The sequence below is a fragment of the Anopheles maculipalpis genome, chromosome 3RL (assembly GCF_943734695.1).
Source record: "Anopheles maculipalpis chromosome 3RL, idAnoMacuDA_375_x, whole genome shotgun sequence".
Classification (NCBI taxonomy): Eukaryota; Metazoa; Arthropoda; class Insecta; order Diptera; family Culicidae; genus Anopheles; species Anopheles maculipalpis.
Genome location: NC_064872.1, coordinates 8,032,600 through 8,057,433, shown reverse-complemented (window position 1 = coordinate 8,057,433; position 24,834 = coordinate 8,032,600). Strand labels below are relative to the sequence as shown.

The 24,834-nt window shown below is 43.5% G+C and overlaps 7 protein-coding genes across 7 annotated transcripts in view; 2 read left to right on the top strand and 5 right to left on the bottom strand.

Annotated features, from left to right (window-relative positions):
* LOC126565775 (maternal protein tudor) overlaps positions 1 to 24,834 on the bottom strand; it is a 77,479-nt gene that overhangs the window by 20,517 nt on the left and 32,128 nt on the right. The gene's annotated exons all lie outside the window — the stretch shown is intronic.
* On the top strand, positions 93 to 1,838 carry LOC126564548 (serine--tRNA ligase, cytoplasmic). The gene is made up of 2 exons (XM_050221626.1): positions 93 to 1,459; positions 1,686 to 1,838. The coding sequence occupies exons 1-2, from the start codon at positions 101 to 103 to the stop codon at positions 1,836 to 1,838; spliced, it is 1,512 nt and encodes a 503-aa protein (XP_050077583.1). The 5' UTR covers positions 93 to 100.
* LOC126565880 (palmitoyltransferase ZDHHC23-B) lies at positions 2,783 to 4,808 on the bottom strand. The gene is made up of 4 exons (XM_050223090.1): positions 4,575 to 4,808; positions 3,901 to 4,491; positions 3,748 to 3,823; positions 2,783 to 2,897 (listed from the first exon to the last, which is right to left on the bottom strand). The coding sequence occupies exons 1-4, from the start codon at positions 4,778 to 4,780 to the stop codon at positions 2,790 to 2,792; spliced, it is 981 nt and encodes a 326-aa protein (XP_050079047.1). The 5' UTR covers positions 4,781 to 4,808; the 3' UTR covers positions 2,783 to 2,789.
* LOC126564073 (pre-mRNA-processing factor 40 homolog A) lies at positions 6,342 to 9,714 on the top strand. Its single transcript, XM_050220988.1, has 3 exons — positions 6,342 to 8,647; positions 9,117 to 9,428; positions 9,499 to 9,714. Exons 1-3 carry the CDS (start codon positions 6,518 to 6,520, stop codon positions 9,712 to 9,714), a joined length of 2,658 nt encoding a protein of 885 aa, XP_050076945.1. The 5' UTR covers positions 6,342 to 6,517.
* On the bottom strand, positions 9,989 to 13,124 carry LOC126565803 (calponin homology domain-containing protein DDB_G0272472). The gene is made up of 3 exons (XM_050223013.1): positions 10,746 to 13,124; positions 10,523 to 10,677; positions 9,989 to 10,136 (listed from the first exon to the last, which is right to left on the bottom strand). Exons 1-3 carry the CDS (start codon positions 13,107 to 13,109, stop codon positions 9,989 to 9,991), a joined length of 2,667 nt encoding a protein of 888 aa, XP_050078970.1. The 5' UTR covers positions 13,110 to 13,124.
* Positions 13,392 to 14,497, bottom strand: LOC126564955 (lactosylceramide 4-alpha-galactosyltransferase-like). The gene is made up of 2 exons (XM_050222086.1): positions 13,815 to 14,497; positions 13,392 to 13,752 (listed from the first exon to the last, which is right to left on the bottom strand). Exons 1-2 carry the CDS (start codon positions 14,495 to 14,497, stop codon positions 13,392 to 13,394), a joined length of 1,044 nt encoding a protein of 347 aa, XP_050078043.1.
* Positions 15,929 to 17,109, bottom strand: LOC126564935 (lactosylceramide 4-alpha-galactosyltransferase-like). Its single transcript, XM_050222062.1, has 2 exons — positions 16,369 to 17,109; positions 15,929 to 16,301 (listed from the first exon to the last, which is right to left on the bottom strand). The coding sequence occupies exons 1-2, from the start codon at positions 17,070 to 17,072 to the stop codon at positions 15,938 to 15,940; spliced, it is 1,068 nt and encodes a 355-aa protein (XP_050078019.1). The 5' UTR covers positions 17,073 to 17,109; the 3' UTR covers positions 15,929 to 15,937.

The following is a 24,834-nucleotide window of genomic DNA, read 5'->3' as shown; positions in this document are numbered from 1 at the left end:
CTTTACAATCGGTTGAAAATTTCATCATCCGCTCCGTAGCGCGGTAATTGTAGAAGAAAAGTGTTGTTCGATATACCTTTCACATCCGTACAGCGTAAAAATGGTGCTCGATTTGGACCTGTTCCGTAGCGACAAGGGTAATGATCCGGAGAAGATCAAAGAGAACCAAACGAAGCGCTTCAAGGATGTGGCACTGGTCGAGACGGTTATCGAGCAGGATAAGGAATGGCGCCGGTGCCGCTTCAACACGGACAATTACAACAAACTGAAGAATCTCTGCAGTAAAGAAATTGGCGAAAAGATGAAAAAGAAGGAACCGCAGGGAGATGAGAGCGAGCCGGTTCCGAAGGAGTTGGAAGATCAGCTGCGTGAGATGCAGTTGAACTCGCTGAAGGATCTGACCGTTAATCAGATCAAGAAGGTGCGTACGTTGATCGATCAGGCGGTGTTGGAGAATGAGCAGCAAATGAAGGAGTTGGAGGCGAAAAGGAATGCTGCCCTGCGGGAGGTTGGTAACCATCTGCACGATAGCGTACCGGTAAGCAACGACGAGGACGAGAACCGTGTTGAGCGGACGTTCGGTAATTGTGAAACGCGTCTAAAGTACTCGCACGTCGATCTGATCGTGATGATCGACGGTATGAACGGGGACAAGGGTGCGGTTGTGTCCGGTGGGCGCGGATACTTTCTTACCGGTCCGGCCGTTTTCCTCGAGCAAGCACTGATTCAGCACGCGCTGCACAGTCTGTACGCGAAAGGATACACACCACTGTACACGCCGTTCTTTATGCGTAAGGAAGTAATGCAGGAGGTGGCCCAGCTGTCTCAGTTTGATGAGGAACTGTACAAGGTGGTTGGCAAGGGTAGCGAACGGGGCGAAGATGGTGGTGTGGCAGATGAGAAGTATCTGATCGCTACCTCGGAGCAACCGATTGCTGCGTACCATCGAGACGAATGGATTCCGGAAGCTTCGTTGCCGATTAAGTACGCTGGACTGTCGACGTGCTTCCGGCAGGAGGTTGGGTCGCACGGTCGCGACACGAGAGGCATCTTTCGGGTGCATCAGTTCGAGAAGGTGGAACAGTTTGTGTTGACCTCACCGCACGACAACAAATCGTGGGAAATGATGGACGAAATGATTGGCAATGCGGAGGCATTCTGCCAGTCGCTGGGTATACCGTACCGGGTGGTGAACATCGTGTCGGGTGCGTTGAATCATGCCGCAGCTAAAAAGCTCGATCTCGAGGCATGGTTCGCTGGATCGGGCGCATTCAGGGAGCTGGTGTCGTGTAGCAACTGTTTGGACTATCAGGCACGCCGGCTGCTGGTACGTTACGGACAGACGAAGAAGATGAATGCGGCCGTCGATTATGTGCACATGCTGAACGCGACCATGTGTGCGACGACGCGCGTCATTTGCGCTATCCTCGAAACGCATCAAACGGAAACGGGTGTAAAGGTAGGTTTTTTTATAAAACGCTTTTTTTTGGCGCACATCATACTAACCCTAACCGAGTATGCCCGGGATAAGGCAAAGAATAAGGAGGAAATACCTTATCAGTATGATTATAAAAAAATTTCAACACAAGCGATGTTGATAATACGGCACTGGACCGTCATTATTAATTATAAATAAATAAAATAAATCATACTAACCCCCCCTTTTTTACATTTCTTTTAAAAAGGTACCGGAAGTGCTGCAGAAATACATGCCCGAAAAGTATCGTGAAGAAATCCCGTTCGTTAAACCGGCTCCGATTGACGTGGAACAGGCGGCTGCCGAAGCGAAAAAGGGTGGAAAGAAGGGCGGTGAGAAGAAGTCCGGAACGGCAGCATAATCACCCCGGGCCGGTATGCGATACACTACTACTAATCTAGCAACAATTAAGAAAGCACATAGGATGAATCCGTCGCCGTCGTTGTCTAATTTATTTCAAAATTACTCAGTTCCACCTCCCCGTGTCTATGAAAACGCGCTGGATGCATTTAAGGAAGTGCATTTGCTTGCACCACCGCCAAGCTGCTCTATTGGTTAATAAAGTGTTGTTTCCTCTAATTCGCATTATTCACAGCTGCTGCTGAAGAGGAATCATTAAGCAAACACACCCGTCCATTGATTTCGCATTAGAAAACGCAGTTAAATTAATTGAGAATTTTATTGTGCACGATTCTTCTTATCCTACCTTATATCATTTGTAACATTTCATGTTCATTAATCACACCCTATTTTAGACAATTGTTTTCCGATTTTTTTCGTCTGTGGAGATAGGGTCTTCTACTGTTAAGTTTCCTACTGTTATTGTTAAGTTTAAACCGACAACAAGAGCTAGAAAAAACCGCGTAACCTTTGCCTCACCCGCTGAAGTTTCTACTAAGGTTGTTTGAGAATGTATAATAATATAGCCCCTAGTGAGAGATGCCAATGCTCACTTTCGTATTGCAACACCATCACATGTTGGAGAGCCGAGGGGTAAGTTAGTATTAATTATATTACTAAATATTCAAAAAGTGTTCGCGTGTGCAGGACTTAAACAATATCGGTTCATAGTTCATTATCAAATGTGAGACCAACTGCGACCTAACAACTACAAACTGCCTGGGCTACGGAAAGGGAACAACATGGCATGCTTCGTGAAAGGTAGGAATTTTCATACTAAAACAACAACTTAAAGAAAACTAATACAAACGCCTTTTTATCACACACTCACACATGTATGAGTGTGTAGGCTAGTAGGATAAAGTAAGTTTTGCACTGGCACACTTACTCTAAATCAGCTGACCATTCCAAACTACTGACCAAGGCAAAAAGCTTTCCAATTCCACAGACAATTCCGTCGTTTTACGTGATCACCGCGACGCCACTCGTCGAAGGAAAGGCCGAAGGAAATGAAAGTAATCTGCAAAGAGAAAATGTACAGCGTAAGTGATGAATTAAAAAAAGAACTTACAGTGATGTCCAAAAATTTTATTTATTTACAATTGAATATGACGGCCCAGTGCCATATTGTCAAGGTCCAAAAATTTACACAACATATTTTTGGAACAACACCGGAACCGAGCGGGTCTTGTGGGTTGCCATGATCCGCCATGTTTATGACCATGAAACACTAGCCCAACAGGAACTAGTTTTTCTGTTCATGTTGAACAGATGAAAACATTCGCAACAAAAATTTAGTCCGCATGAAATGTAAACAGACAACGAATATCATACGATTATTGAGTATTTTTTAATCGGTGAGTCATCAGACGACAGATAGAGGAAATCCCCCGTTCTACCAAATCTGTAATTTATCGTCCCAAACTCATTCCATAACAAATAACCAAGCGTTTGTTGTTTAATCAAACAACGTCAAACACTTTTTTTTGTACTGATTATCAACACCCCCCCCCCCCCCCCACCCCCCAACAATTCGTGGACATTAGATGACTGACGCGTTGGGGGGAATGTAAATAGCAGAAATTATAATCAACTAATTTAGTGTTAGAGTTTAATAATAATTGGGGTAAGAATTGGGCCAGATAACACACAAAATAATTTAAAATGTCTCTTTAGAGTCTTGATAGGAACCCTGTAAATTATCTTTAGAAGGTAAAGGAATGATTCCCCAACCAAAAATTGTTTTTAATGTCCATTTTGTTTTTTTTTTTTCAACACTAGACCTACAAGACTAAATGCAACATAAATGTATACAAAGTCAGACTTAGGCTTTTGGGACACACTGTACATGCATTATTTAGCATACAAACCTGTTTCAGCATGGCGATGGTTACGAATGCAGCCATCATCAGAGCATACAACGATCCCGTGAAACACAATGCAATACTGAAAATTTGGAAAATACACCCTTTGTTTCAATAATCCTTTAAAGAATCCGCAATCTCTTCGGTCTGGTCACTTACTCATACTGGAAAAAGATGTCATTACAATCGTCGGGCATCATCACAATCACACCGTAAAGCGTAAAGATTGGTGTCGGTCGGCAAACGGCCGTCATAGCCAGGTTGGAAAACACCAACAGTGCCAGCAGCGTAAAAAAGCATCCCGCCAGATACAGTCGATGGTTCGATTTGCCAATGCAACAGTTTAACCAAACATTATGATGATCCTGCCGCACTACACACACCGAACAAACTTTACAATGGTAGGTGCGCGGTGGGACGTACTTCCGGCACAGCTGACACGCCAACCTAACCCCCTCTATATCGGTAAGCCCTTCGTCCGAATCGTCTCGATCGGAAAACATTACGACCTGTGTATCTTTGGGCAGTTTGCAAATATCATTCGGTCCATCCATATCCAGCATACCGGCGGCCGTGTCGGCCTGTGCCGCCCGTTGCTTTGCTTTAAATAGACACAGGAAAGCAAGGGTCATCAGTAGGACGAAGCTGATGTTTTCTTGGGGAAGGATTTCCAGCAGCGGTACGGTTAGCTCGAACAGTGCGACCAGATACACGCAGCTACCGAAGAACCATATGATGAAGAATTTTGTCCTAAAAAGAGAGAAAGTAGATAAATTAAAATTCAATTGTTTTTTGTTTGTTTTGGGTGCGAATTTGGCACACAGCTTATTTACTTTGGATGATACTGGCCACAAAAGCGCTTCATGTACAGCAATACCAGCGGTAGCAGAATAAATATGGGCACACAGAAATAATAGCTATATGCCGTCGCCATCAGCGTTGCTACCAGTATCACCAGGGTAACGACACTGTCGAACGTTACTTGCTTTGCGCCACCGCGCCACGGTATACGTAGCCGGTCCTGGAACGTCAGCAGCATGTTTCGGGCTGTTTTGTCGGTCAGTTTGCTGTAAGATTTAGGGAAAAAGGGCGAAAGCTACCATTTTAGTGAAATAGAATTTTGGTTCAAAAACAATCACACACAGAGAGAGATAAGGAAAAAGCGTTCAAATTGAAGATGGGGAAGTATAATTCGGCTACACACGTACAGCAGATAGAGAGAAAGGGGCTTGGAAGATGATAGTGTAATTTGCATCACAATATTTACCCTTTTTTTCTACAGTTTTAGTGGAATATGTGAACCGTGTCTGCCAGAGTTTGTACCGCCTTTGCTCACCTAGTCGGCCTAGATATCGGGAGCTAATGCTTTGCTTAGTGTGCAGCCGGCTATCGGGGACTGGGACTGCAGCCGATAATGCACCAATCGAAGAGTTGCATGAACCTTCCTCACACTCATTCACACACACAGGCACACAAGCGCCGGAAAAGTTGTTGTACTGCACTATCTCTCTCGTCTTTCGCTCGAAAATCAATTCTTTTTTTGTGTCGACTCTCAGTACTAACTCGATCGATCCGTTTTTGGAGGTGATTTTAAGATTGATTTTTTTTACACGCGAGTACGTGTCTTGAAAACCTCCGTTATTGCTGCTTTTCACTATTTCACGCGGAACATCGTGCAACTACGAGGAAAAAGGGTTAAAAATACGAATGTGCAATTTCAATCCGCCCAGAGCAAAGGGAATGACGGGGAAATGGTGTCGTGCGACGACTATTGCACTATATTATGCGCACCATAGCTCGGTTGGAGTACAGGCAGGAAGCACACTTACCTGGCCGCCGTGTTGGAATCGGCTACGGATGCACTTTTGGTGCAGCAACAACAACTGCAGCACACTAGCAGAAGATGGTTACGCTCATTATTACGATCGAAAAACTCGCAACAGCACAGTGGATCGATATCGGTGCGGGGATCGTAATCGTAAAAATCGGCCTCACTGTAGTATGATCTCATGCTCCCTCAGGGTAAGAAGGAAAATGTTTGACTTTTTAGTATGCATTATTTTTCCACTACTCGGACGCTCTCCCGCTCACTCTATCGCTCTCTGCTCGTGCTTTCTCATTTGTGCTAAAAAAACACAAACAAAAGCTTGCCGGTCGTTGGGGAAGATGTTTATAGCGCAAGGTACAGCGATCTGTACGACGGCACAGTAGGAATTCGATGCGAAATTTGACCTGCAGTATAGATTCAGGTATGATTATAATTATTATTACGATACCGACATCGTTCAGCTGCATTTATCGATTTTAATATTACTAATTGGAGGTGTACAAGAATTGGTTAGACATTCAATTTTGATCGACTTTGGTGTTGATTTGAGACTCCAGAAAGATTGATGGATTGGTTCTAAATGTATCAACTCATATCTGCAGATAATCTCTATGTAAATGTTTATTTTCAGGCAACCCTTTTGTTATTCAGCCCATTACTGTTCATTTAACAGTTTTGTATTTTTTTTAACACAAAAATAAATGTCACTTCACTGACCGTCAGTCTGTAAAAACCACTGTGAGACTATCAATTGGCACCGATTGATGCAACCCTGCAACTTAAACTGTCAAGAGTGGAAAATCGGGAAACGGGACGCTTATTTCGCGCAAGAAGGTGAGAAAATAAAACACACAACCTGCTGTGCAAAGGTCGCGTACTGCTTTTTCGGGTTTCGGTGCAGAAGCCCCCGGGGGCCAGGGACATCCTCACACACGCCAGCAACACAACATGTCGGTACCACCGTTAACCGGTGGCCAGCCATTTGCTCCTTCGCTAGTGTCACACTTTAACATTCCCCCGCCGGGTTTTGGTGCACCCAGTGGGGGTGGTGCAGGCGGTCCAGTTGCCCCGGTTGCTGCCGCGGTAGCCCTAGCGGCTGCTGCTGCCGCTGCGGCCAATGGATCGATCGTTGATCCGGCTGCCGGTGTCACCCCGGGAGCCGGCGGCCCGCTGACCGAATGGTCGGAACACAAAACACCCGAAGGCCGCACGTACTACTACAACAGTATCACCAAGCAGAGCTTGTGGGAGAAACCGGACGAGCTGAAAACACCGGCCGAAAAGCAGCTAAGCCAGTGCCCCTGGAAGGAGTACCGTTCGGATACGGGCAAGCTGTACTACCACAACACGCTCACAAAGGAATCGCAATGGGTGGCGCCACCCGAGTATCTGGAGCTGAAGGAAAAGGTGGCCGCCGAACAGGCAGCTGCCGAGGCGGCCAAAGCTGCCGCACTGAAAACATCCGCCATGGCAAGCAGCATGCTGATGCAGTCCGTTGTCCTGCCCGTCGTGTCACCGGCCCTTGCCGGTACACCGGCGCCCACCACATCCAGCACGGTACCGGCAGCCGCTGTAAGTGATGTGCCGCTCGGACAAGGTACGCTCGCCGGTGTAACACCTGGTTCGGCGGAAAATTCTTCCTCCGCCCTGGATCAAGCGATGGCAGCCACACTGGCTGCCATAGAAGTCCCGGACGATCCGATCGATAAACGAGACGATGAATCGCAGCCGGGCCACACCGACGATGAACCGGCCATGGAGTTTAAAGACAAAAAGGAAGCGATCGAAGCGTTCAAAGAATTTCTCAAGGAGAAAAACATTCCCTCGAGCTCGTCCTGGGAGCAGTGCGTGAAGATCATCCAGAAGGATCCGAAGTTTAACGTGTTTAAGAAGCTTAGCGAAAAGAAGCAAGCGTTCAACGCGTACAAAACCCAGAAGCTAAAGGACGAGCGCGAGGAGCAACGGCTAAAGGCGAAAAAATCGAAGGAAGAGCTGGAAAAGTTCCTCATGTCGTCAGACAAGATGAACAGTTCGCTCAAATTTTATCGCTGCGACGAATTGTTTGCCAATCTGGACGTGTGGAAGTCCGTGCCGGAACAGGACCGGCGGGACATCTACGAAGATTGCATTTTTAATCTGGCAAAGCGGGAAAAGGAAGAAGCGAGGGTGATGAAGAAGCGTAATATGCGCGTCCTTGGTGAACTGCTCGAAGCGATGACCTCCGTCAGCTACCAAACGACCTGGTCCGAGGCGCAGGTAATGCTGCTAGACAATGCTTCCTTCAAGAACGACGTAAATCTGCTCGGTATGGACAAGGAGGATGCACTGATCGTGTTCGAGGAGCACATCCGCGGCCTGGAACGTGAAGAGGACGAAGAGAAGGAACGGGAAAAGAAACGTCTTAAGCGTCAGCAGCGCAAAAATCGTGATCAATTCCTTGCCCTGCTCGATACACTGCACGAAGAGGGCAAACTCACATCGATGTCTCTCTGGGTCGAGCTGTATCCGCTCATATCGGCCGATCTGCGCTTTTCCGCGATGCTCGGACAGCCCGGCTCGACACCGCTCGATTTATTTAAATTTTACGTAGAAAATCTGAAAGCCCGTTTCCACGACGAGAAGAAGATCATTAAAGAGATCCTGAAGGAGAAAGAATTTATCGTCGTACGGACGACCACCTTCGAGGACTTTGCCACGGTGGTGTGCGAAGACAAACGATCGGCCACGCTTGATGCAGGGAACGTAAAGCTTACCTACAACTCACTGCTCGAGAAAGCGGTAGCGGCGGAAAAGGAACGACTGAAGGAGGAAACGCGTCGCATCCGGAAGATGGAGAACGAGCTGAAGGGTGTGTGGATCGAGGCGGGACTAACGATGGTGGATAGTTGGGAGACGGCCCAGAAGCTCGTGATCGATCGCGAGGTGTACGAGCTGTACGAGAAGGAGGATAAGGTCGAACGGTTGTGGGAGGACTTTGTGAAGGAAACGGAGGACTCATGCAGCCATCACCATTCGCGGTCGAAAAAGTCGAAAAAGAGCCGAAAGCACAAGAAGAAATCTCGATCTTCATCGAAATCGGTAAGTTTTGATGAAAGGAATGTATTCTGATGTGAGTTCTCAATATTCCGCTTCCTTTTGATTGATTGATTTGATTGAAGTACCTAAATATCCGTTCCTGAGTGTGGAATTTAACGATTTTTCATGCAATGATGCTGTGTCCTAAATAACCCAGATGACATTTGATATCCTTAAGAGTTGAGTTTGAAGCAAACGTAACCTGAAGATCCTAGTTACCGTTAGGCAAAATGCCCAGTAGTTTTTGAGCAGTTGGAAGAAGCGCTCAGAAAGGTAAATTCTTGAAATGCTTTTCTGACGGAGAACAAGTTGTTGAAAGTACCAATTCGTACAGTCTTTAGATGACTATAGCGCGGCGGGTCTTTTTCCAATACTTATGGGCCCAAGACCAAGGATCAACGGATCCTCGAAAAAACTGTTCCTTCTGCAATAGAAAACAAATTCAAAAATCTATAATTGCTTTCTTTTCCAGCTATCAGAAGCATCAGAGGTGGAGTACGAAAAGCCATCGTCCAAGAAGAAGCGACGATCACGCTCCCGAACACCCCTGACGGCAAGTGATCTATCGGAAAGTGAGCACGAACTGCACGAAGAACCGTTACACCATCATAACGATCATCACGGCACCGAACGGTTGGACCGGAAGCGGAAAAAGAAGAAAAAGCATCACCGCAAACCATCCCGCTCACCCTCGTACGAAGAAGTGATAGTGATGGAGAAAAATGGCGGTGGTGGTGGTGCGTCGCGGTCCCGATCACCCTCACCGGAGATTGAGAAGAAAAAGGTACGTTTCGAATCAACCATGAGCATGAGCTGTTTCAATAATTCTTCATTTCTCTTTGAAAAAAATGCAGAAAAAGAAGGACAAAAAGAAAAAGGACAAACGCCGTACGTCTCGATCGATTAGCCGGGCTAGTAGCGGCGGTGGCCGTATCCGCAGTCCACTGGACGATGGTCGTCGAAGTAGTCGATCGCCCAAAATGGCGGACGATGCGGCATTGAGCGAATCGGAGCTAGAATCGCAACGAGCAGCACTGTTGGCGCAACTTAACGAACAGATGGATGAGTAGCGGGTGAAAGCAGCGCCAGCAGCAGTGTCTTTCTTGGGTCACTTGTCTCTTGATACACGAAGCAGTTAAGTGGTCAGGAAAAGGGTGTATATTTTACGCGAAAAAGTCTATAAAAAAAACATCAGGTCCTACACAAACACGTGGTCGTTTTTGCTTTTTTTTTGGCGGAAGAAAAATCGTCTAGAAAAAACCTATGGGAAGTTAGTTCTTAAGGTTTAAAGATAAATGCTATAAATGGTATAAATCAGACTTAGTAAGTTGCACGGAGAGTCCTTTAGAGATCCTCCTCGATCGGTTTGTAGTCGGGCAGCAGTTCCCAAATCTTCATGCGCCAACGCTGACGGCGCATTTCCGTTTCCTTCTCGATGCGCAGGATAATGTGCAGTCGTTGCCACCGTTCGAAGACTTTCCATTTGAGTTGCCTGGGGGAAGAGAACGAAGATTACAAAGGTAAGAAGCTAGTTGTATTTAAGATGTAAATAATCTTACGCTACAGATACTTAAATATCCAAAGAGTTAATGAAAGATTCGAATGATGACATTATGATGACTGAACAGCAGTGGCGTATTTAGTTTTAAGTTTGGGACAGGACTTCGCATGGAGGGCGCCATGGTTTTGTCCATATTTGGGTAATTTCTAATTCCTTGGACTACCAGACGCATTTGTAGAAGAGATCTCATGCTAAGTCACTTCTTTTCTAAAAAGTCCTTAGTACGAAACTGCTGATCAGTCTGATTCAATTTCCAACAAATGTTATCATTCCTATCGCCAGTGAGGACCACTTCTATCACAAAATATCTTAATTACCATTCGTAGTGTGAAGCAGCATGGGACATTTTGCCCTGCAGTATCATCAGCGATTGCTTAGTCTTTCCGATCCAGATGGATATGACTTTCTCAGTCATCCGCACCTCGTACCAATCGAGGGCGACCTGCAGCTTACAACGCTGCTCGTGCATGTACTGAAATAGACAAACAACGGGGAAGTATTAGACCTCAAAAACTCTACAAAAGCTTAGTCTAAACTTACAATTTTCCAGTGCCGTACAGCCAATCGGTAAAGCTTGCACTCGTGCAACTCGTCCGCCATCGCTTTCTTACACTCCCAGAGTGCATTCGTGTGTCCCCACCATTTGCGGAAGTATTTCCGTTTGTAGTACCGTCTCCGGTAGGCAATTGAACGCCGCTCGTTCTCGTGCCGTATGCCCAACAACAGCTTAAATGCATGCATTCCAAACCGTTTCAATTTTAGTAACCGGAACTCCTTCGCTATCTGATTGTTGGCTATCCACGCCTGACGTTCCTGTTCGCGTATGATCTTTTGCAACTTTTCAAGTTTGCGCTTTTCACGCATCTCCCTATAGCGACGCTTCCGGGCATCTTCATCTTCCTGGCGCTTCGCTTCTTCCGCTGCCTGCTTAGCATCCTCCCGCTCTTTCTCCAGCTTCATCCGACGTTCCTTCGCTTCCTGGTGCCGTTGGCTACGCTCTAGTGCGCGCTGCTGCATCTTGGCAAGGAACTTCGGGATCATCAGCCCTTGTGCTTGTAGCTTACGCATTTCATCCTCTTCCGATGTGTCCGTCTTGATGTTGCCCACAATCTGGATACACTTAGCCTTCGCACGGAGACGGACGTGACCGGTGCGGGCAGCCTTTAACAGTTCACTTTGAATTTCCGCCTTGGATATCTTGGACGCTTCGGAGAACTTGGATAGCTTCAGCTCCGTAATGATACGTTCCTGTCGTTCAAGCTTTAGCTTCTGCAGCTCGATAATGTCCTGCTGCACTTTAAGCCGATGCTCGTATTCCTTCTTCACCGATGCAGGTTGTCCGGCTTCTGTGGCTGGTTTACCGGCACGCAACGATCCCTTCTTTCTACTGTGCCGAATGTTACTGATGAAATCATTGATACGCTTAAGCTTCTGCTCCCGTGTGCTGGTAACACCAGCTCCTTTAGAAATTTTCTCCAAAATCGTGTACTGCAACCATTTGAAGAAGTACTGCTTCAAGAGTGCACGATCGTGATTCTGCAGGTAGCCCTCCTTTAGGGCGTTGCTGATCACTTTGCGTGATTCTTCCGTCAGCTCTACCCGATCATCCTTGCTGTCCGGATCGGGCTTATAGTTCGTAACGCACAGCTCACTATAATCCTTCAGATCACATTTGCGCACCATGATCGGATCCATCTTGGATAGCTTCTCCGCAGATGGAGCAATCTCGAGGAGTTCCGATTCTTCGTCATCATAATTGTAGACAAGCTTCTGGCGAGAAAAGCCCGAACTGGTGTCCTCCTCCTTTGAACCACTTTGGGACGTATCGAGACGGGATATGGTAAGACATTCGCTACTGTCCGTTGGCAGTGAGTCACGCTTACCATCGCGCTCCTCATTTACTCTCGAGTGGTCCGCCGTGCTGTCGGTCGATTGGAACTCTGTCTCGTCGAACTCATCCACGTCGGAGTCGAGCGATTCGAGAAATAGATCGTTATCATCAAAATCGTACTCCGAACCAAGGGAAAAGGACGACTCATCATCCGCCGGAAAAGTGATGACTTCAGTGTTTCCGAAACGCACAATCTTACTATCTTCATCCTGTTCGGTAGGGTCCTCTTCCGCTTCGTGATGGTTTCCGTTCAGATGATGTTCTACAACATGCCCAACCGCTGCTGTATTTATATGAGGAATAATATCCTCTTTTCTAATCTCTTGTTCCTCACGATCAACAATTTCCTCGATCGTAGCAGTCTCTTTCAGTAGCTCCAACGGCTCATCCTTGATCCCCTCAAACAACTGCTCGGTACTTTCGATCGCACTCTGGTAAAAGTGTGTCGTGTATCGTTCGCACTCTTCCAAACTTTCATAAATCATCCCATTATCAATCTTGGGAATGTTGATGTAAAGTATACTACGCTTCTGGGAGCTAACTTGCGTCTTCTTACCCTGGCCAGCTCCACCCATCTGTTCGAGCTGTTTGCGAAACTTGTTTAACTCATTCTCGCACAGCGTCATCTCGATGGAACGGTTGTGATTCTCCAGGTTCTCCTGCTGATACGCTTTAACCGGATCGATGGAAGTTTTCGGGCGGGATTCACCATTGCCAACATTATCCTCCTTGCGGCGTATCATCTCGTGCCGGATGTCCATCACAAGTACCGGATCCAGCATCGGTTTCGTCCCACTGCCAGCACTCTCACCAGACATCAGTAGCCGCAACTGATTCTCGTCTACAAAATCCATATTGATGAACTTCTTCACCGTCTTCGATGTCACGGTCAGATTGTTCAGATGCTTGCGACGGATGCGATCCCAGCGCGATTCCTTTGCCCGGGCCTTCCGCAGCAGCTTGTCCAGTATCACATCCGGATTATTATCCTGATCGTTCTCGTTGGCAGACATGGTAGAAAATATTTTAAAAGCTAAATTGTGTTTACGAATGAAAAAACTTGGATGAAATCAGTCTTCTTTTCTGGTCGATACTGCTACTGTGCCACTTCAATGTTGTCGATAAACAACAGTCTGGCGGTTGCTAGGGACAACGAACTTGAAAGCATTTCTACGGCGCCGACGAACCGTTACGAAGCGTTACGAAGCGATACGCAATCAATGCAGGTGGGCAAACAAACCGTTTTTTTAAGGAAATTATTTAATTTTAATTTATTTCTTGCTGTTAACAGCTCATCAAAAATCATCGCTATTTTCTCCATACACACTGGGACAGTAATTTTTCGCAATCAACTGATATCCCGTCGGTTTGTTCTCGATGCGCATCTTCCTGCTCGTACGATGTAGCATGTGGACGACCATCGCTTTCGAAATTCTACGCTTTGCCTCGTCCAGCTGATCAGAATCAAACATGATGTTTACATTGGTTGCGTCAAAAGGATGGAAGAAACGCTCCGTGTACACCTCCAGCAATCCTCCACAACCGCCCGTAACGACCTCGTCCAGTGTGAGTTTTTCGCAGGATTGCACTATCTGGTAAGTGAGCAGGAAGGATCCATTCCGGACGTTGTTTTGTTTGTCAAAGTATTTGAAGTTGCTAGCATTTAAAGGAGAACGTAAGATCTTCCGGAACAATTAATCTATTTGCATCTCACTTACTTGAGACATCTCTCGGCAAACGTCTGTCCAAAGCCGTGCCGTTCCAGCCCTATCACCGACGATCCGACGAGCCGTGATGTTTCAGCACCGAAAAAGTTTGGATTGTAAAACTCTAGCTTCTTCATCGTAACGACATCCAGATCGAGATAGATTCCACCGTACTTGTACAGCAACACTAGGCGTAATATTTCCGACAAATATTCGGCACCGTTTGGATGTTGATGCAATTTGTCTGATTTGATTACCGCTTCTACTGGTGTACCTTGGGCAAAGTGCTCCAAATCTAACCACCGGAAGTGAACGTTCGGTAGTCGAACGAGCGTTAAAATGTCAGGAAAGCGTATCTGATTCGGGTTGGTAAATTCATTCCACGAGGCAAACAGAACGATCACTTTCTTGCGCGGATTGGCACGTGCTGCTGATTCGATTGCACAGGCCTGCCGTGGTTCAATGGTAACGATCCGTTTGAACGGTGCAGACGATTCGATAAAATATACACTACTATACCGGTGCAGTTCGGTGGAGGTGTCGTACGACTGTAGAAAGCCTGGATCTTCATTGACAATGTCTGCCGGGATGTACGGTTCCTTCGGCTTCCGGTAGCGAATGAGACGAATGCAAAGAAGTAACAGAAAGGCACAAATGGCGTACCGGAGATAGCGATACCAGTTGGGAGATATCATGTTTTTATAGAGCTTAACTTCAAATCTGCACAGTGTAGACTGACTGTTCGCGTTACACTAACCCCGCAACGATACACAACTTGGAACACGTTGAATAGCCTAGTTTGGGGGATTTGTTTAAACAGCTTTTACCAGGTGTGATTTATCTCCAACTTCAACAACACATCTTGTAACAGCTATACGAATAACCATTCAAAAGAAAGATGGATAGGAAACAACAGTACGAGCCAGGAATGCATAATCGAGTCCAAGTGATGTACAACAAGCTGTTTGCTTGTTAAGTTCTGTCCCCTCAAAATATGGCCCAATTATGGTGGGAATGATATGCAAGTTGCTCGATTTTAGTGGTTTGTTTCAGTTGCTTTTACTACCTTGGCAGAGCACGAATCAAGGCTGCTAGTGATAGTGATTAAGAGCGACTTTGAAGTTAGTGATGTGTGTGGCTTACTTTGAGAGATCTATCTAGTGGCGCTATCAAGGGGATCTCGTCCCTTATATAAGGGATGTTCATAGAAACAATATCCAAGAAATTTTTAGCTAAGTGGACCTCGTCAGTTCTGAACAGAGTTCTCATAATAAAAATACGTACATACTTGCTGGATGGTACAAGTACATCAGTAGGAATAAAAATAATCAAGACCACGTGTTACAAACTATCGATCGATAACAATTATTTTATTTCTTCTTCTGTATTCTTCTGGATTAGTTCACTTGTACAGACTGTTGTTTTAATTATTGCATTCATTTTGATCAATATTTCGTTAGGGTCATTAATAAAAAAAAAACCGACCGTGATGATGATGGTGCTTGAGTTTCCGGAAGTGAGGGAGTATTTTAATTACAAAAACCGAGAAATAGCGGTTATACAGGGGGAATGTTAATGCGCTACAGAACTCGTATAACGATCGTGTTTATATTAATGCTCATGCCAAAAAATATTAATCTTATGTTTTATGATGAATTCAACAATAATGTGGGGAGCAATATCTCTACTACTAATACTGAAAAAAGCATCCATTCGACGGCTATTCGCTGGCGTGTTTTTGTGTTTAACGAAAAATATTTCAGGCTTGTTGTGATGAAACAAACAATAAATAAGTAATTATGATGTTAAATAATTTGAGATTGCTTGGAGACAACATCACAGCACCTGATTATCGCTTTCCACAGTTGCTTTTCACATTTACCACATGCGATCGAACAATATGTGTAGCTGCTGCTTGATATGTTTTAACAAAATAATTTAAATGTTCAATGCTCTGAGCTAAACAAAAAATTGGAGATTCGCTTTTGTTCGAGGGACGTTATAAAAGTATTAGGCACCGGCAATTAAATGCAATTTCAGCACAAAATGCACGTTAAATGAGTAGCAGCATAACCAATATCTTTAAGCTTTGGGGGTACAATTTACAACAATAAAGCACGCGACATAATGTGATGTTAGAAAATGGTTCCGCAAGATCGATACACCTTTGGACAGTGGCGCTCAGCTAGTACACCGTACGCGACCCTCGATCCAACCTGCACCGGGTAATTCTTGCTAAACTTGTTCCACACGTGCACCACGATCGATTGGTTGAGTGTCAGGAGCGCCTGTTCGAGGTACTGTTCGTCGAAGAATTGCTTATAGTCTTCATAGCCGATTGCGTAGAATGATTGGATCGGGTACACGGTAAAGTGCCGGCACCGTTCCCGTGTCATATGAACCGTCGACCGGGTGTGGCAGTACTTTTGCAGCACGCGCGTTATTACCCCCGGACCATTGTTGCCCCAATCCCGACCGTTAAAGTTGGCAAGCAAATCTCTGAAAGGAGATGTTTATTGATGAATGCGAGCCGTTCAATGGTCAGTTTGGGATGTAAAATGCCTACCTTACGCACATATCCGCCAGCTCGTGACCATGTCCTTTCGGTTCGAAGTTTATCACACCGGCCGCAACCCACCGCACCGACTCAGCACCAGCATAGTTTGGCTCGAGCTTCTCAAACGACTGCTGCACAATCACATCCAGATCAAGGTACGTACCGCCGTACTTGTACAGTGTCAGGTACCGCATTACATCCGACAGATGCGAATTCATGTACAGCGACCGATATATTTCCCCACTAACCATCCACTCTTCTAGCGGCGTTTCGTTTGCGTACGTCGTCAAGTTCACGTACCTCAGGTGTACGTTTCGGTACTCGAGCAACGTGTCCAGTATCGGTTGTGCCGTCCGATTCCGAAACCCAACCGGTGCAGCAAACAGTACGTAAACGTTCCATCCCGGATTGGCACGGGCCGCCGATTCGATTGCACATGCCTGCCGTGCATTTAGCCTCACGTCTCCGTCCTTCGAGCAGGACGTTTCGTGGAAGAAAATGTTTCGCCCATCGTCGGTGGGTTGTGGTAGCGACTGTTGCACATCGCGGAGCTGTGTATCGTCATCGTAATCGGCACTGTGCACGATCTGGAAGCAGTTCTGGGTCGGTGTGCCCGGTATCCAGCTGTACAGGATGTAGACGGCACTGGCAAAACACAGCAAGCCTAGGACGATACGGCGTCGGTAGCGTTTCGGTTGCAACCAGAAAGACATCGGGCGTGGTTTCGCGGTGGATTTGGCTGCAAAGCTTTGCGACCTAAAACCGGTAATGTGGAGTTACGGTAAATGCAAATTAGTTACATCTCTTTGCTGTAGAGAGTAAATATTGAGATTGGGGTAAATAACATAAACATTGCCCTGCTGATTTCGTTTCGTATCCGTTTATCGCAGCCCCTTCGCTACTTGGTATCGGGTTTATCGGATATCCAACCCAAATGAAGTCATTCATAGCGAATCAATAGAGATAATTTTTGGCCATGACTAGCAAAGAAAATGTATTTGAAACATCTGAGATTTGTTTGTTGAGAGTGCGGTACGATAATAATGAAAAAATAATTCAAAATTTATCGTCTAAATCACATTGTTCAATCGTTAAACTTAAATTTGTAGAAATAAACTATGTACTGTAAACCGTCGCCAGCGACGTCGAATTGCTGAGAAGCTTTTATTTGAGCAAAGATAAAGCTTTTAACGAAAAAGTTTAAAATTTCAATGTGATTTTGGCGCAATTTTGTAAAATAAATTTATCTAATTTTGTTATATAAAATTCTTTCTACTGTTCGTAGTTATTGAGTTTTTATTTCGCAGAACGATCTTCTTGTTTCGTGGTTCTACAACCTAAAGAAATCCTGGTTAATATTCTAGAGCTTTTTTGAATTGATTTAATCGATTGACTGGAAAGTCAGTCCTGCATGTGGGAGCAACGGCCAGCAAGCGATTCGACACGAAATCCTCAAATAAAAATAGACTTTTGTTCAAAAATGATTAATCATTACACAAACGTGATAAGATGTGAATGTTTCATTACATTATTCATTCACTATAATAACTGTTTCGGTAAACTGCTAATAACGATCATCTGTACATCCCCGCGATCTTCAATGGCTGAGATTTCCTGCCGGTGCGTATGTGTGATGCAAAGAATTGCATACAAAGAGTTAGTCACGGAGCACGACGAACGGAAATACGATGACCGAGTCGTGTATGTGCTCCGTACGGCGAGCTCCACTATCAGCTGTGACCATAAAAATGCTAACATCTAAACAAACTGAAAAGCTGCTTTGTTGCCTTACTGCATTTACTACATTGCAACAGCACGGGAAGGTGGGGATTTCTATTCCATTTCCTATTTTCGAAGGGTTTAGGTCAGCAGTTAAAAAATAAAAATCGTTCTACAATTAACACTTCCTGATGCGTTGTCGATATCTTGATCTTCCGAACATGATGGGCTTATTGTCCTTGTTGTTAATATGTTGTGAAGTACAAAAACACAAAACCGTACGAGAAGAAGCCATGTGCCAGGCTTCTTCACCAAGAGTTTGTTCACAGCTTGCATAGGCCTCGTAAATCACGCTCAACAAGCTGCACCGTCTAGGAGCATCTTCGCCGGACACTCCCTTCCCCAATGTTATGTGTGGTACACAACATACCGAGCCATTAAAATGTGTGTACTTACAAGCGTTAAGTTACGACGACGATCAGCCATCAAAAGGACGGGTAACGAATGGATGACAGAATCTATGAGGTCAGTTATAAGCGCCATCTGTTTGTCCAGCCTGACATTATCTGATATCGAAGATTTTGAAAATTAAAACAAACATCTACAGTGCGGTACCGATTTAGTCTCGGGAGGGTATCGAAATTATTGACATCTTCGATTTGAGGAAATCTCTTGTCTAGAATAAATTTTCGTTTTTACTCTTATTTGATGGTAATATAATAAATAATAGTTTAAATACTGACATCAAACGAGCACATTACTATGCTCAGAACTGTGGAGGATCGAATGTAATTTATGGCACGCGAAATCGCGCCAATCGTACGCACCGAGAAACATTGGTTATGCGTCGATCGTCTCTATAGGCTGGGTGCTGTCTGCATAGCCAAAACTATGCGGCAAAAGCAACACAATCACTCTTGCAAGCCTGCTTGAAGCCTTTCTCCTGGTCTCCTTACCGAAAGTTTCTGCCTTTCATGGTACGGAACCGAAAAACTGCATCAAACCAGTACGTGATAAGTGACAACAGGAGTCGTCAGTAGCCGAAAGTAGTAGTCCTTCCCGTTGTTGAAGCACTGGTTGCCGAGTGTTTTTCTGCTGCCGCCGGAGATCGCAAACATCTGATTCAACCGAACCCAGGGCCACCGAAGAGCACCGATGACACACACGGAAAATGCTTCAAATGAGAGCGAGAGAGCGAGAATTTTGCGAGAGTCAACAGCATCCAACGTTCCCGTATTGCACTGGGGCTGTCATGCCGGGAAAGTGGGTCCGCTCCGGAAACATACCGATGTACACAGCGCCACCCACTGGGAGGGGTGGCTGTAACTCGTCTGTAACCGTTCCACCCATCCTTCGGGACAGGCCGGTGCGCCGTCGTCGAACGGAATGGAGTAAAAGTACAGAAATCTTTGGTTAATTTAGTCAGTTGGTTCGTGCTAGTGCTAGCGTTCACATCGAAACATCGGAACAGGTTGTTCGGTTCGTTGTGTCTCGTGTGCTCGTGTGTGGTTTGGCGAACGATTGATCAGTTAGAATTCGAACGCCGTCTTGAACGTTTGTGGTGTTGAAGTGGTGGCAGAAGAAGCTTAAAAATTGTACTAAAAATTTAGCAAAAAGCAAAAGATTTTTTAAATTGCTCTTTAAAGCTCCTTTTTGTTGGATTTTGTGGATTTTTTTATGAAAATAAACTATTAAAATTCTAATCTTTTATAAACATTGAATAAAGTTCTTCTTTTTCATTCCATTGCTGCAAAGCGTACTACAAACCCATACCAAAAAGCGAATAATTTTGCATTCTTTAATGAGTTTCACTATTCCATCGGGCTGCAACGGGGTTTTTTTTTTCTCCATGCACTAAAGTACGTTGCAGCTCGATTTTTTCTCCCCCTAAGCATCGTACAAAAAATTGGCCGTTAGAAAATGAAACCACGAACATGCGGTCAGTTTCGGCGCTGGACCAGGAGGGCAAAAGCAAATAGCGAAAAATAGTAAAATGTGTAGGAAAAATAGAGGGAAAACGGCTTAAAGCACGTGCGATACATCTGACGGTGCTTTGGCAGTAGTTTTTCGGATTTGTTTATTTAAAAATATATTTTTTTACAAAAAGTAAAATCGACAAAGAATGTATGTGTTTAGTAAATTTTAAAATTTAAAAAAAACCACGAGTAAATACTAAATACTTGCAGCAAAGAGTACAAAAAAGTAAATTAAATTGTTTAAGCTTTTGACAGATCAATCAAGTAACGAACTAACGAAAAGTCGAAGTTTAAAAGTGTTCTTGTGCGGAGTGTTTGTGTGTTGTTTGGTGGATTTGTTCTTGCACTCAGCGTGCTGCTCCAAAAATTATAAAAGTGATTCGTGTTGTGTGCGGATGTTCTTTGCGAAAGTAATTAATATTTCGAAAACCAACAACGAAAACCCCTTCCGGAAATAGTGCATAAATACTGGGCAAACGCTGAGAACCAATCGCGTGTGTGTCAGTTGCAATCGTCGCAGCGAGAAAGAAGCCCTTCCGAGTGGTTGGGTTGGGTGCATTGAGTGAAGAAGCTGTGGTCTGTAACAGGCCCTTGCAAGTGAAACCACGGAGCTGAGTACTCTACCGGCGGCAGCATTTCGTTTCCAACCATCTTTCAGCAAAACAGTGCAACACTTACTGGCTCGAAACAGACGCACAGGTTGGTAAGCGATTGTATTTGGTGTGTTTTCTTTTCAAATTTTCGTTATTGGTTTTATACTATAGCTCCAAAGTAATTCGCTGTCTCTTTGCGGATGTGTGTGCTGCGATTGATCGGTCTTGACCCCACACACCCGACAAGCGCTTTTGGATATTGTTGGAACGGGGCAATAAAATTATGATCAAAGCAATACGGATCGGTCAAGACTTTGTTTTTGGTTATTTATTACCCTTCGGAAAGCTTGCACGAGGCGCGACATTAATTAATCGATACGCGTGTGTTGTTTACTCAATTCGTAAAGGAAGAGATCATCGTCAGCTTCTTTGTGCTGCTTGAAATGTAAAATCGTTCTTTTATTCATGGTGTGTCATAAGGTGTGTAATTATGGTCAATTTGATTAAGTTATTCATCCATACTTTGGGCATGTTTACTTTTTGTTTTGCAGAGTTTTTCAGCGGTTCATGACGCACTTGTCGATGCTTTCCGATTGGTTAATCCTTACAGATGTGTGTTTGGAATTTTATTCATTTATATTACCACACATGGAGTGTTTGACGCAGGTGAAAACACATTAAATTTAATTAGAATCATTTTTATCCTTTTTTGGTGCTATTTGAAGCCATACTGAAGGCATGGCATAAGCATCAAAACCACATTTTTGTCTTTTTCTGATAGAACAGACAGACTAATATGGAGTTAACTAAGCCCTCCAAATATTTAAGGTATAAAAATAATAATTCTAAAATGGTGAAAATCAATTAACAATCTTTAATTAACAAGAGTAATGAAATTCAATATTAGTTAAATTAACAAGAAAATAGTAAAAGTAATACCAATTTATGAGTCACAAAATGAAGAAAATACTCCAAAATGAGATGAAAAGCTGGAAATTATTTTGTTATCAAATAATAAAGCTTTTATTGCCGTCATATTTCATAGGAAATAAAATAAAGTTCTACAGTTTTAAGACAAAAGTGAAAAAAAATTGGATACATTTTAAATGTCAATATACGAAACAGATCTAAACTATCTAACCCTTACCTATATAAAGTTAGACAGTTTCAATCTGTCCAAAACTAAATTGGAACTAAATTTTTCATAATGGTCGTGGGTTGAAATAGAGTAAAGAAATTCAAACTGCAATGTATAATGCTGATTTTAGCATATATTTTGCTTATTGATTTATATTTGTTAAAACAATTGATTAATTATATTTTTAGTTCTATAAATATTAATAAAAGCGTACAAAAGATGAAAAATCAAGAAGTCACTTATCAAAACTAAATAATTAATTTTGAAAAATCAATTACAGTTTTATCTTTTAATCGGCAAACGCGAAACAAAACCGAAACGAAAAAACTGATCTTTATTTAAGCAAAAAAAAATAAAAAATGAAGAAGTTGCTCACCTTTTTTTTGTGAAGCCTTAACTATAATATCTACCAAAAAACCAATTTATTGCTTGCTTCTGCAATAAACAACACGTTCGATGTGTGTTGTAAACTTGATATTTCTTCGTTTTGTGCACTTGAACACATTCGGCATTGGTTGAATGTTAATAAAAGCAATTAATTCGAAGCCATTCTAGCGTTTGATTGCGCTTGCAGTTTGAAAATAAAATTCATTTGCCACCTTGTGTATTCGCTTCCATTTACTTTAACTCGAAATTGGAATATTATAATAAAAGAATTGTTTTAATATTCTCTTTATTTTCAATCACCGACATTGCATCCTGTTTGATCTTGTATCTGAGCGCTTTTTTTTTTTGCTTCTCATAAATTATTCATTCTCTCTGAACAAACAAAACAATAAATAATTATTTATTGCACAGCTCATTTTCTAATAATTCGGCAAGTTATGGTGTTTTTTTTTTTTTTTGGTGCCCAAAAACCACCAAAACATGTTCTTTTTGCATTCACACGTTGCTGCCCACCAGCTTTTGTGGGGCCTACACATTTACCGTGCAATTGGGTTTTCCCACGCAGAAAAGGTTTTCATTTTCCTTCCTCGGATCAGCTTGAGATGGCTAGCGCTGTCTGTGTGGGGCTTGTGGTTATTTACGGGGCGAAGGAAAATCATTCGGCTGGAAAAACAAACCATTCGCCAGGATGATATCGCTGTCGTCAACTGCTGTTTGGGGTCGACTGGCCTCTTGGCTTGAGAAGCTGAGAAGTTTCACGAAAACGTACCACAGGACGGAAAATCTTTATGCTTATTATGCTGCTCCCAGTGCGTGAATATTGATGTTACCGAGGCCGAGGATTATGGACGGTGGCTCTTAATTTCATTCTCAAATATTTTTCCTTTATGGCGTTTGAAGCTTCCATCAGAGAATAGAATCAATATATATATCTGGCCCTATTCTTGAAACCTTATTTAAATGATTTTGTTTACCCTTGCACGGTAAAATCCCAAACTCTCATTTCTGCTTTAACCAATACGCATTTTAACGATTTTCCAACGAAGAGTTTCCTCTCTACGCGAAAAATTGAAATTCAATTTGATTAAACTTGTATTTGTCTTGCACCAATCGAGCAGCTTGCTCCGTCACATCCTGGGGCACAAATTTATTTTAAAGCAAGTCGACATTGAACGGCATTACCCATCCTTGCCGGAACTGCTTATTTGAACCGTCGTCCTGTGTTACATTGCGATCTTTCAAGATTTGTGCTTACTTTTCCCGCACTTGACTGATTCGGAAAGCTGCGAATCGAAGTTGTCGTTCGCTGCCGAATTCATCGCTAGAATCGGCCATCGGGGGAGTTGCCATTTCAACCCCACAAAAAAGGAACGATTATTTCATGACTGAACTTTTCCGTCACATTTTTCACGATTGAATTAAATCATGGAGGAGCCCCAACAAAAAAAGCATTGGATGAACGAAGAGAGAAAGAGAACTACGCTTCAAAATATCGATGAAAAGCGAACATTTATCGAAAATTATGAGGGTACAATCCCTTTTTTGATATAAGGAAAATCAAGAAAAAAAAAGGACGAGAAAAATATTATAGTGATGAATTTACAAATAACTTCCTTCCCGTCCCTAGTCTGGCATGGCATAGTCAAAAGCATAAAAATGTTCTCACAGAAGATCCAACCAGCCTAGCAGTAAAAACTTTCCAGGCAGGTGCGCCAGGAAAAATGGGTAAATATTGGTGGGAAAATGTAAGCCTAGTGTTTACGTTTAGACTACGGCCGTTGTTGCCTACCTAGTCGATGTTGATCTTTTGCTGGTTTCGTCCAAAAGGGGAGCAAAAGTAGCGATTGAATTTTGTGCTTTTTTGCGAGGAACTGGAGAAAAAAATTGCAGCAAGTTTTCTGTGTGTTCAGTGTAGCTATAATCGAACTCTGGTCTAAATTGGGAAGATAAACAGTAAAATCCACCATGGTGAACGTTTTCGTTGGGTAAATCTTTATTTAAGATTGGAGCACTGGGAGCTTCAGGAAACGATAAACAAAGCCAATAAGCGTGACACAATTTTGTTGGGAAGTTTTAAAAATAAATCGATTACAATACGATCACTATTTACCATTATGTACTTAAAATAAACTCTAACTCTTTTCTATAAGATACAAACTCGTTTGCTATAAGCGCTAAGCTACAAAATTCCCAACTAATAAAGTGTGTATCGACCTTCTCAAATTCTCTTTCATGCTATCTTAAAAGAAACGAGTCAAAAATCTTCCATCTGCTCTTTTAAAACTGCATTAAAATCAAATCTTATTAAGTTAATTAATCAAAATTGCGGTAAATGCTATAATATTTTTTATAGCATCAACCACAACACCCAAATATCAGCACAAACCTTAATTAATAAAGTTACTAAAAGCTTTTCATTCAAAAAAAAAAAAAGGCACACGCTCATGCATACTTTTCAATCAAAGCTGAAAATCATTTCCCCTACACTTTTCCTCTAAACACGCAGCCCGAAAAAAGAGGCTGCTTTTTTCCTTGAGGTTTCTTTACAAGCGTTGGCGCGACAAACAAGCGTACTGGAAAGCTTGGGCCAAAGTTACGCACTAAGTAAATGCAAATTTACAGCACCGCTGATGCGTTACTTACCTACGCAATGGTGGGGAGA